The 10,986-nt window shown below is 34.7% G+C and overlaps 1 protein-coding gene across 1 annotated transcript; it reads left to right on the top strand.

The window, feature by feature from the left end:
- Positions 1-8,267: 8,267 nt before the first annotated feature.
- On the top strand, positions 8,268-10,613 carry LOC112763691 (uncharacterized). Its single transcript, XM_029294299.1, has 2 exons — positions 8,268-9,921; positions 10,153-10,613. The coding sequence occupies exons 1-2, from the start codon at positions 8,268-8,270 to the stop codon at positions 10,611-10,613; spliced, it is 2,115 nt and encodes a 704-aa protein (XP_029150132.1).
- Positions 10,614-10,986: the final 373 nt, after the last annotated feature.

The raw sequence follows: 10,986 nt of genomic DNA, 5'->3' as shown, positions 1-10,986 counted from the left end.
TGCGCACAGGTTCAAAAATTCACGGGTTGTGTGAAGAACTGAAGATTGACGGTTTAGAAGTTATAGTAAACTCTCGTTGCAAGTATAGTTACTAAACCAAGCAATCAACCTTTCTTACAAACATTTTGGTTGTCACAAGTAACAAACCCCTAAATAAATTGATAACCGAAGTATTTAAACCTCGGGTCGTCTTCTCAAGGATCTGCAGGGAAGTATGTTCTTATTATTGGTTATGAAGATTGTAAATTAGGGTTTTGAAGGTAGGGAACAAGTAATTTAAATTGCAATTAAAATAAGTAAATGACTGTAAAATAAATAAATAACTGTAAAATAAACTTTTGGCAAGGTATGAGAAATTAGAAGTCCTATCCTAGTTATCCTTATCAATGATGATGAAGATTGAATCTTAATTTCACTCAGTTAGTCTTTACTTAAAGTAAAGAAAAGTCAAGTGACTAATTAGTTAGATCTTCAAATCCTATTTATTTCCTAAGAAAAGATTGGGATTATTGAAGTTCAATTCAATTGGCAAAGATAACAATTATCAATCATGTTTGAGTTTGATAACTCCTGAGTTACTGATTTCTTAACCAAGACCAAAAGGGGAAAAGTAAATCTACTGGAATAAAAATGTCTTCAGATTGGGGATAAAAGTAACATAATTAAAAGAGAGCAATTGTAAACTGAAATACCTCAAATAACATTAATTTAAAGAGTAATCTGTAACGTAGAAGAATTCATAAATTAAATTGAGAAAATAATAAAAAGGAATATTGAACCTGTGATGAAGAAAAAATAATCCTAAATCCTAAAACTAAATCCTAAGAGAGAGGAGAGAACCTCTCTCTCTAAAAACTACATCTAAAATTATCAAAAGTGAATTATGAGAGCCTAATGATGAATGGATGCATTCTCCCACTTTATAGCCTTTAATCTATATGTTCTGGGCTGAAAACTGGGTCAAAAATAGCCCAGAAATTTCTAGGAGCAATTTCTGTTACGTTCAGGTCGCGGGAAGGTGACGCGGAGGCGTCGTCCACGCGGTGGCGTGGATTGAAGTTCGCAGATGCGACGCGGGCGTGTCATTTACGCGTTCGTGTTGCCTAACGTTGGGGAAGTTATGGCAAATTATATATCAAATCGAAGCCCCGGACGTTAGCTTTTCAACGCAACTGGAACCACATCATTTGGACCTCTGTAGCTCACGTTATGACTGTTTGAGTGCATAGAGGTCAGGCTGGACATCTTTAGCAGTTCCTTCAGTTTCCTGTATTCCTTCCACTTTTGCATGCTTTCTTTCCATCCTCCAAGCCATTCTTGCCCTGTAATCTCTGAAAACACTTAACACATATATCAAGGCATCTAATGGTAATAAGAGAGGACTAATATTTGGTAATTTAAAGCCAAAGAAGCATGTTTTCAATCAAAGCACATAATTAGGAAGGCAAATGTAAAACCATGCAAATAGTATGAATAAGTGGGTAAAGAGTTGATAAAAACCACTCAATTGAGCACAAGATAAATCATAAAATAGTGGTTTATCATTGTGCATGCGCACAAGGCTGTGCATGCACACACAAACTAGAAATCACAAAATTCTGTAACATTGCATAATTCAGATTTTGACACCAAACTTTGCATGATCATATTTTTCTCTACAAAATTTAGATTTCTATAAAATTTAAACCATTTTAAAGCTTGTTAAATTGTCTTTCATTTGATATAAAATGTATCAAATTTCAATAACCGTAGCTCAGAATATGATCCCTCAAAATTAGCCCAAAACTCATTTTTACCAAAAAGTCACAAATTCTCAACTTTCCACAATCCTCAACCAAAATCAAACCAAAACCACACCAACTCCAATTTACATAATAACTCACCCTTTGTATCACATTCCACCATTTATACCAAATTTTTCTTCACACTTCATTATTCTCAACCTCAATATCAAATATATAACATTGTAATCAATCCTCCACCAGCACATTCATCAATCATAAATCTATCAATACCAAGCATCATAATCAATCTCATTTCATCTCAATCTAAATCTTTCACACCATATTTATCAATTTCAACATCATAATTCATCAAGGTATTCAAAAATCATCAACTTATCATAATTCATCATAAATCATCATTCAACAATTCAACAACCATTTCGATTCAAACCTATCCTATGGGTCACTAGCCTAAGTGTCCAGAAATATTATATATTACATAAAGGAAACTAAAATCATACTTTAGTCGATTCCTAATATGTACCAAAATCCCAATTGAGCACAAGTTAAGCTTCTAATCCACAATTCAAGCCACCAATCAACCCCAACAAGCATCAACAATCACCAATAAGCTCCAATATTCAAGCTAATATCACACATTTCATATGAATCAAAATCTAATACTCACAATTAATCAATTTACAAGGGTTCAAGAATAAATCACCTTACCTAACAATTTTGGAAGCCAAATCCAATGTCAATCAAGGGCTAGAGTGCACCTAAACACTCACAATCACAAAATTTCACTTAATCCAAAATCCTAGAAATTCAAAATTTTGGAAGGAAGAACTGAGAGGAATTTCGTGATTTTCTTACCCGTTTCTTGGGTAGGTTTTGTAGAGCTCTTCGTGAGGATCGCGTGGCCGCAAACGGTGCGGTGATCAGAGCTCTATAGCTCAAGATATGAGCTTGGGAAGATGAGGATGAATAGTGTTAATGGGGGTTTCTCTCCTTCTTCCCCTTTCAGCTGCAATGTGTTGTGTTTTTGTGTTGATGAGGCTAAATGGATTTATTAATGACCCTATATATATGTTAAGATTAGGCCCAACTTGGGTCCGGTCCAACCTGTTAGTGTTTTTAGCCCGTTTGGCCTAACTTTGGGCCAAACCTTTTAAAATTAACGCTCGGTTTTTGACTTTAAATATTTTCCTAAGGTTTTCTACTATTTTTAATTTTTCTCGCACAGTACCGGACAGACTTAAATCGGTTCGACCGATTCGTGATTTTACTTGGGTTTTCGCAGGAAATACATTTTCTGACTCAGAAAAATCTACTGAGTCCAAAAATCCTATTTAAATCCTCAAATTCTCATTCTAAATTTTCAGATCCTATTTTGGGCAACATTAATTATTTACTTAAATGGTTAATTAGTCGCGGTTCTTACAAACATGACTTTGTTTAATCATTGCAGCACACTGTCCCAACTATATTGTGTCAAGTTGCAAGTAAATATGGAGCATCTAATCCACCAAGTGCAAGGGACAAGCAACTTATCATTAGGTCTCATCATCCTGCACCAATCAATTCTAGCATACCACCTCTTACTCCACCACCTAGAACCACTCACAGGATCTCAGCAGAAACTGTTGCAGGTACAAGTAAGGGGACTGCATCGAGAATGTTCCAGAATATTCCAAATCCTGGTTTCATGCATCTGAAGAAGAAGTGATGAAGAGAGTGATGAAAGTGTGGAGCAAGAAGTGATGAAGAACTGCAAACTAAGGACAAATGATTAGGCTATTTTGATGTCTTAATTTAATCTTTTTTTTTTTGTTATAGAGAAAACTTGAAATACTGATAATGCTCCTTAGGATGAGAGATTGTTTTGGAAAAAATTCTCTTTTGTTTTTGAATCATGATTAGACTAATGTGTGCATGAATGTTACCTTTGGTTTAAGTAGCTACTATATTTTAAAGTTGTTAGAGCAACATATTTGATATTGCAATTATTAGTGCTGTTTTTTGTTAATTTCTTTGCTAGTATCTTTAGAGTTTGTTATATCACATCCAATGTGTATATGAATTTATAAACTAACGTCCAGGGAACAAATTTATGAAAACACTACTATTTTTTTACTAATTGCGTTGGTACTAAGCCAATAATTTGCTAGATCACATACAAATATGATTGTGTAATTATCTTATAATGAACATCCAGGAAATTTTTTTATAAAACTTATAAACACTAATATATTGCGAATATTTTGTTTCATCTAACTTTGATTCAATTCACAAAGAAAACAGAATACAAATGTCATTCAAACCTTGAATTGAATCATTGCTTATATATATTAGTTACAAAGAAGCAATTGCAACCCCATGACCAAAACTAACAATGCAAGTACGATAATAACAAATTCTACATTGAAAATCTCATCTTACACTCAATTTCTGGGACTACATTTTGATGAATTTCTAACATGTTAGTTTACTCTGCAACTCCATCACTTTATACTCCACACTAGTAGTGTCAGCAGCAAATATGTGTGAAACATTACCAACAATCTTACCACCATCCATTGCAACATCCTAGAATAAGATTGCGTTTTAAAATTTGCAACTCAAACATACAATTGACAATGATGTTATCATGAAACCTACACCAATAAGATCATGTCAAGTTAACTGGTGCTGAAGATTAGCTTGGAGTTAGAACAACAGAAAAGAGTATTTAAAGATACACAGAAAATCTTTTCTTTTTTCAGGACATGATAAACTATCAGTTATTTTAAAATAAGTTTTGATAAACTACAAAAAGAATAAATTTAGACAAAATTAGTATGTTACCTATGATATAGATTGGATGAATTAGGATTCAGTGGTAAAATGCCAGAGTAACCAGCATAGTAATCATTAGGAGGCCAATAGTAGCAAGCGAGATAATCAAGATTGTTGTTGCGAAAAAAGTGATGTAGAATCCTGATTCCAGGACATAACTAATTCTCAACTCTGTTATCAAGAAATAAACAATTTAGATAATTATCAACATTGTGCCAAAATAACCAAAAGGATAATTTAAGGGAGAAAGATAAAGTATTTTTGTATATATATATATATATATATATATATATATATATATATATATATATATATATATATATAGATTTGATAACTTTTTTTTTTGCATATTTTTATATTTTTTACTAATTTGATGTATGAATACAGTGCATTATTGTTATATTGATCCAACTTATAGTCTTGTATATATGGTAAATACACCATACACCTAGGTACAGATCATGCATACTCATTCCTTTGTTAACTTTAATAAAAAAAAGGAGTCCGTGTCCTTAGATACAGTAGTGCCGATCTAACAAAAAATAATATTTAAAAAAAGTGTTGAAAATTGAAAGTGCACGGATCCACGGTGCCGTTCCCTTGTGCCAAAATATTAGTAACAAAGAAGAGGGATGAAGCTAGCATTACATACCAGAACCACCAAAGAGACTCCATGCAAAATAGTTCTCCTCCATTTGATGGCCATAAGCAGACATAACTCCAAGCTGCAAGATCTACCCTTGAATCCGATTTGAGTAAGGCCTATTTCGTCTCGCCAGAAATCAAAGCTGCATCCTGCAATTCTGGAAAAATTGGTTCATCTTCCATAAATAAGTGAGATTGATATTCTAGTTATGGACAAAAATCAGAAACTTCCAAGCAACTACAGTGAACACCCTTCTTTACGAATAAATGAATCATTTCACGATATCTTCCTCCTCGGTGATTCCACGAAGAAGAGCTTCCTTTGCTTGTTGCTATTGTAGATGAAGTAGGGTTTACAATGGAATTTATGATGAACTAGGGTTTACAAGAGATGAAGAATTTCGATTTATTTGCAACGAGATGTTTAGGAGAGGACACCAAAACGACATCACTTTTCATACTTGTGCAGGGACTATTTTGTCATTCTAGCATACATGGACACTTAAGTGCCACGTGTGCGACTGAACGTACCAACTCAGCAGTTTCCATTGATGGGTCATGCCGAAAACTGAACTGGGGACTGATTTGGCTGACGGAGACAAACGTTAGGGATTAATGTGTGTATTAATTTTTTTGGGGATTAAAATGTCCGCTTTTAAAATTTTCGGGCACTAATTTGGGTAATTACTCTAATTTTAAAATATATAAAAACAGAATGGCAATATTGTTTAGTACTTTAGTAATTTTTAAAATTAAAAAAAAATATTTTTTAATAAAAATGTAACGACCCAATTTTCAGTACGTTATGATCATACTGAAAATCAAGTATCACTAACTTGCTTTCCTAAAAATTAACTAAGTATATATTATTAAGCCTATAATCGTATTAGCGCGCGTTCGAATTTTTGGAAAAACTGAAATAATTAAATAAGTACGATTAAATAATACGAACATCAAAGATAGAGATAATATATATCATACATACTATATATATACTATCACACAGGTCATAAGTTAGCGTATGGTGCACGAAATTGTGATCATCAATGGCGCCAACAACTTGGTACGTACAATTGTAATCTCAACTCTTTGTCACAACTCCGCATAACTAACCAGCAAGTGCACTGGGTCATCCAAGTAATAAACCTTACGTGAGTAAGGGTTGATCCCACGGAGACTGTCGGCTTGAAGCATGCTATGGTCACCTTGTAAATCTCAGTCAGGCGGATTCAAATGGTTATGGAGAATTGATAATTAAAAGATGAATAAAACATAAAATAAAGATAGAGATACTTATGTAATTCATTGGTAGGAATTTCAGATAAGCGTATAGAGATGCTTTGTTCCTCCTAAACTTCTGCTTTCCTATTGCCTTCATCCAATCATTCATACTCCTTTCCATGGCAAGCTGTATGTTGGGCATCACCGTTGTCAATGGCTACTTCCCGTCCTCTCAGTGAAAATGGTCCAAATGCACTGTCACCGCACGGCTAATCAGCTGTTGGTTCTCGATCATGTTGGAATAGGATCCATTGATCCTTTTGCGTCTGTCACTACGCCCAACACTCGCGAGTTTGAAGCTCGTCACAGTCATCCCTTCCCAGATCCTACTCGGAATACCACAGACAAGGTTTAGACTTTTCGGATCTCAAGAATGACCGCCAATGATTCTAGCCTATACCACAAAGGTTCTAATCTTAGATTAGAAACCCAAGAGATACACATTCAAGCTTGATTGCATGTAGAACGGAAGTGGTTGTCAGCAGGGACGGATGTATTCATTGGAGAGTGGGGGCAACTGCCCCCAGTGAAATTCCAAAAATGTCTTAGTAGTTCTTAATGAAATGTCTCAATTGCCCCCAATATATAATTAATTTTGACCCCAGGACCCAGATCCCACTTCAAACTAAATCCCTAATCCCTAACCCTTCTTTTTCCCCAATCCTTTTCATCTGCTCCAGCCTCCAGCCCTCCCTCCAAGCTCCAGCCGCCAGTTGCCGTGTTGCATGCCACCAGGCACCAGCCCACCACTCCGCGTTTCAGACAGTGTCACGGTTCTCTCCTCGCTAACGTCTCCGCCCTCATGTCTCCAGAGTCCAGAGTCACTGGCTCACTGCTGCCGTGGTGCCGCGTCTCCGAATGACCGCATCCCCTTCTGGCTTCTGCCTTGTGCCTCCTTCTTCTTCTTCTTCTTCTTTGAATACTGCGAATCTGCGAATCTGAGTTCCTCTTCTCTCTTTGGTTTTCACTCTTCAGACTTCAGTAGAGAACGTCTACCTTTCGTCTTCGTCCTGCTGCCGCTGAACACCGCACGCCCAGCCCGCACCGCTACTGCCTATTGGGTTCTGCACTTTTGCTTCTTAGTTCCCAGAGTTCAGCTGTTCAGATTCAATATTAAATTATTCTATTTCTTGGTACATTCATGAATCATGATTCAGCAATCTGCAATTCTGTTTATTCACTTATTTGCTAATTGGATTAATTTGTTTGATAATTGATTTAGTTAGTTTGTTAATTGTGAATTTGTGATTGAATTTGTTCTGATGTAATTGCAACTTTGCAAGTTTAGTTTGATTAATTTGTTTGTTAATTCACTTATTCACTTCTTGGATTAATTTGTTTGTTAATTTGTGAATTGGGATTGAATTTTATTCATTTACACTGTACTCCTTTTGTACTCCTTTTTTTTCTTCTTCGATATATAAAAATGGTGTCTTTTGGTCTTTCCTACTTGCTTAAGATGGGAAAAAATGAAGACTAATAAATTTACAGGACCTTTGAAATAAGTTTATATGCTCAATTTATGTTGCTGGAGTCTGGACTACTATTCTAGTAATGTTGAACAATGACTCAATGAGTAATATTACCTTATTGACTTAGATGGCATTTATAGGCAGGCTTATAAGTAATATTAACTTGGAAATTTAATTAAATGACATATGTACATCAATTTTGTATTTATAATTTTTAATTTGTGTATTTATAATTTTTAATTTGTGTAGAATTGTGAACTTTTTTATTAATTAATTAACTTAGATTTATAATTTTATCTTATTAGTAATGGAGAAGTATTTCAAAAGAACCTCGTCATTGGAGATTGGATCTCAAAATAATTCATCGACCTCTTCTAATAAAAGGAGGTTTTTAGAATTCGAAGTAGAGAGTCTTATAGCAGATCCAGGACAACGACCAAAGATTTCAAGTTATCACCCGAATGACAGAGACAAAGTTAGATGTGCATATTTGCAAAAAGGTCCTTGTCAACCAAGGACTCATGATTTTCCACAAACTGCTTATGGTTCTTCCTTTCGAAGATTTAATCCTAATTGGTTTGATGACTATGGCAACTGGTTAGAGTATAGTATATCAAAAGATGCTGTTTTTTGTCTTTGTTGTTATCTTATGAAACCCGAGACTGAAGGTGGTGATGCTTTTGTAACTAATGGCTTTTCAAATTGGAAAAAAAAGGAGAGACTACAAATTCATGTTGGGATTCATGATAGCGCTCATAATCAGGCTTGGAGAAAATGTGAAGCACTTATGAGACCAAAACAACACATCACTGCTGCTATTGAAAAACAATCTGAGCAAGCTAAAAAGAATTATCAAATTCACTTGACAGCAACAATTGATTGTATTAGATTTCTTTTGCGACAAGGATTGGCCTTTCGTGGTAATGATGAGACGGATGATTCTGTTAACCAAGGAAATTTTTTGGAACTTCTAAACTTTCTTGCGCAACATAATGAAGAGATTGATCGTGCTTTCAAAAATGCTCGTGGAAATCTTAAACTAATAGCACCCTCAATCCAAAAAGACATTGTAAGAGCTGCTGCAAGTGAAACGACAAAAGTTATTGTTGATGATCTTGGTGATGAATTATTTGCTGTATTGGTTGATGAAGCCCGCGACATTTCCATTAAGGAGCAAATGTCAGTTTGCTTAAGGTATGTGAACAAAGAAGGACAAGTTAGGGAGCATTTTCTTGGTCTTGTTCATGTTTCTAATACTAATGCTTTATCTCTAAAATTAGCATTGGAGTCATTATTAGAAACATATAATTTAAGTTTATCAAGAGTACGTGGACAAGGATATGATGGTGCAAGTAACATGCAAGGAGAATTTAATGGTTTGAAAACTTTGATATTGAAAGAAAATTCTTATGCTTTCTATGTACATTGCTTTGCCCACCAACTTCAGTTAGCTCTTGTAACGGTTGCAAAAAAACAAGTTGAAATTGCTTTGCTTTTTAATTTGTTAACCAATTTGTGCAATGTTGTTGGAGCTTCGTGTAAACGAAGAGATATGCTTCGTGATAGTCAGATGACTAAGACAATTGAAGCATTAAAGAGTGGAGAAATTTCTAGTGGGCGTGGTTTGAATCAAGAAACAGCTTTAAAAAGAGCTGGAGACACTAGATGGGGTTCACATTATGAAACTATACTTAGATTAATTTCTTTATTTCCTTCTGTGGTTAATGTTCTTGAATATGTTGAGGAAGATGGAAATAATTCAGAACAAAGAGCTGAAGCATGCCATTTATTGAATGTCATTCAATCCTTTGAATTCATTTTCAACTTGCACTTGATGAAAAATATCTTGGGAGTTACTAATGAGTTATCTCAGGCGTTACAAAGGAATGATCAAGATATTGTAAATGCTATGGCATTAGTCAAAGTGTCTAAACAACGATTGCAAAATATAAGAGATGATGGTTGGTCTCTTTTACTTGATGAAGTCTCACTGTTTTGTGACAAACATGATATTATTGTTCCAATCATGGATGATATATTTGTGTCACAAGGAAGATCAAGACGCAAAGCTCAAAAGATATCAAATTTGCATCATTTTCAAGTTGAGATATTCTATCAAGTAGTTGATAGACAACTTCAAGAACTCAATAATCGTTTTACAGAGGTGAATACTGAATTGCTTCTTTGCATAGCTTGTTTGAATCCAAGACACTCATTTTTTGCATTTGATAAGGAGAAGTTGATCCAGTTAGCTCAATTTTATCCATTAGAATTTTCTTCCACTCAACTTTTGGCACTTGATAGTCAACTTGAGAACTTCATACTAGATGTGCGTTCTGATGATCATTTCTCGGACTTAAATGGAATTGGTGCTCTTTCTCAGAAGTTGGTTGAGACTCGAAAGAATATTGTTTATCCATTAGTGTTTCTTCTTTTAAAGTTGGCTTTAGTTTTGCCTGTAGCAACTGCATCAGTTGAAAGAACTTTTTCTGCTATGAACATCATAAAGAGTCGACTTCGTAACCGTATGGGAGATGAATTTTTAAATGATTGTTTAGTGACATACATAGAAAGAGAGACATTTGATTGTATTGACAATGAAAAGATTATTCAATCTTTTCAAAATATGAAACCTAGAAGAATGGAATTCTAAATTATTTGTTATTATTTTGAATTATTATTTTATTATTTTTATTTTGCCCCCACTGAAAAAATTTTCTGGATCCGTCACTGGTTGTCAGGCACACATTCATAGGTGAGAATGATGATGAGTGTCACAGATCATCACATTCATCAAGTTGAAGGACGAGTGTATATCTTGGAGAAGAAGTAGGCGTGAATTGAATAGAAAAACAGTAGTACTTTGCATTAATTCATGAAGAACAGCAGAGCTCCACACCTTAATCTATGGTGTGTAGAAACTCCACCGTTGAAAATACATAAGAACAAGAAGTCTAGGCATGGCCGTGAGGCCAGCCTCAAACGTGAATAGGTCTATGAAAGTATGTAAAGGTATAAAAAAGTCT

The sequence above is a fragment of the Arachis hypogaea genome, chromosome 17, assembly GCF_003086295.3.
Source record: "Arachis hypogaea cultivar Tifrunner chromosome 17, arahy.Tifrunner.gnm2.J5K5, whole genome shotgun sequence".
Taxonomy (NCBI): Eukaryota; Viridiplantae; Streptophyta; class Magnoliopsida; order Fabales; family Fabaceae; genus Arachis; species Arachis hypogaea.
The sequence above is the reverse complement of the archived record's forward strand: the minus strand, read 5'-3'. Positions and strand labels throughout refer to the sequence as shown.

Bases quoted from the DNA above. Each gene is read 5' to 3' on its own strand.
- LOC112763691 (XM_029294299.1), top strand. From the start codon at position 8,268: ATGGAGAAGTATTTCAAAAGAACCTCGTCATTGGAGATTGGATCTCAA. The intron at 9,922-10,152 runs GTTGGTCTCTTT...TTCTTTGCATAG, and splicing joins GCAAAATATAAGAGATGATG to CTTGTTTGAATCCAAGACAC.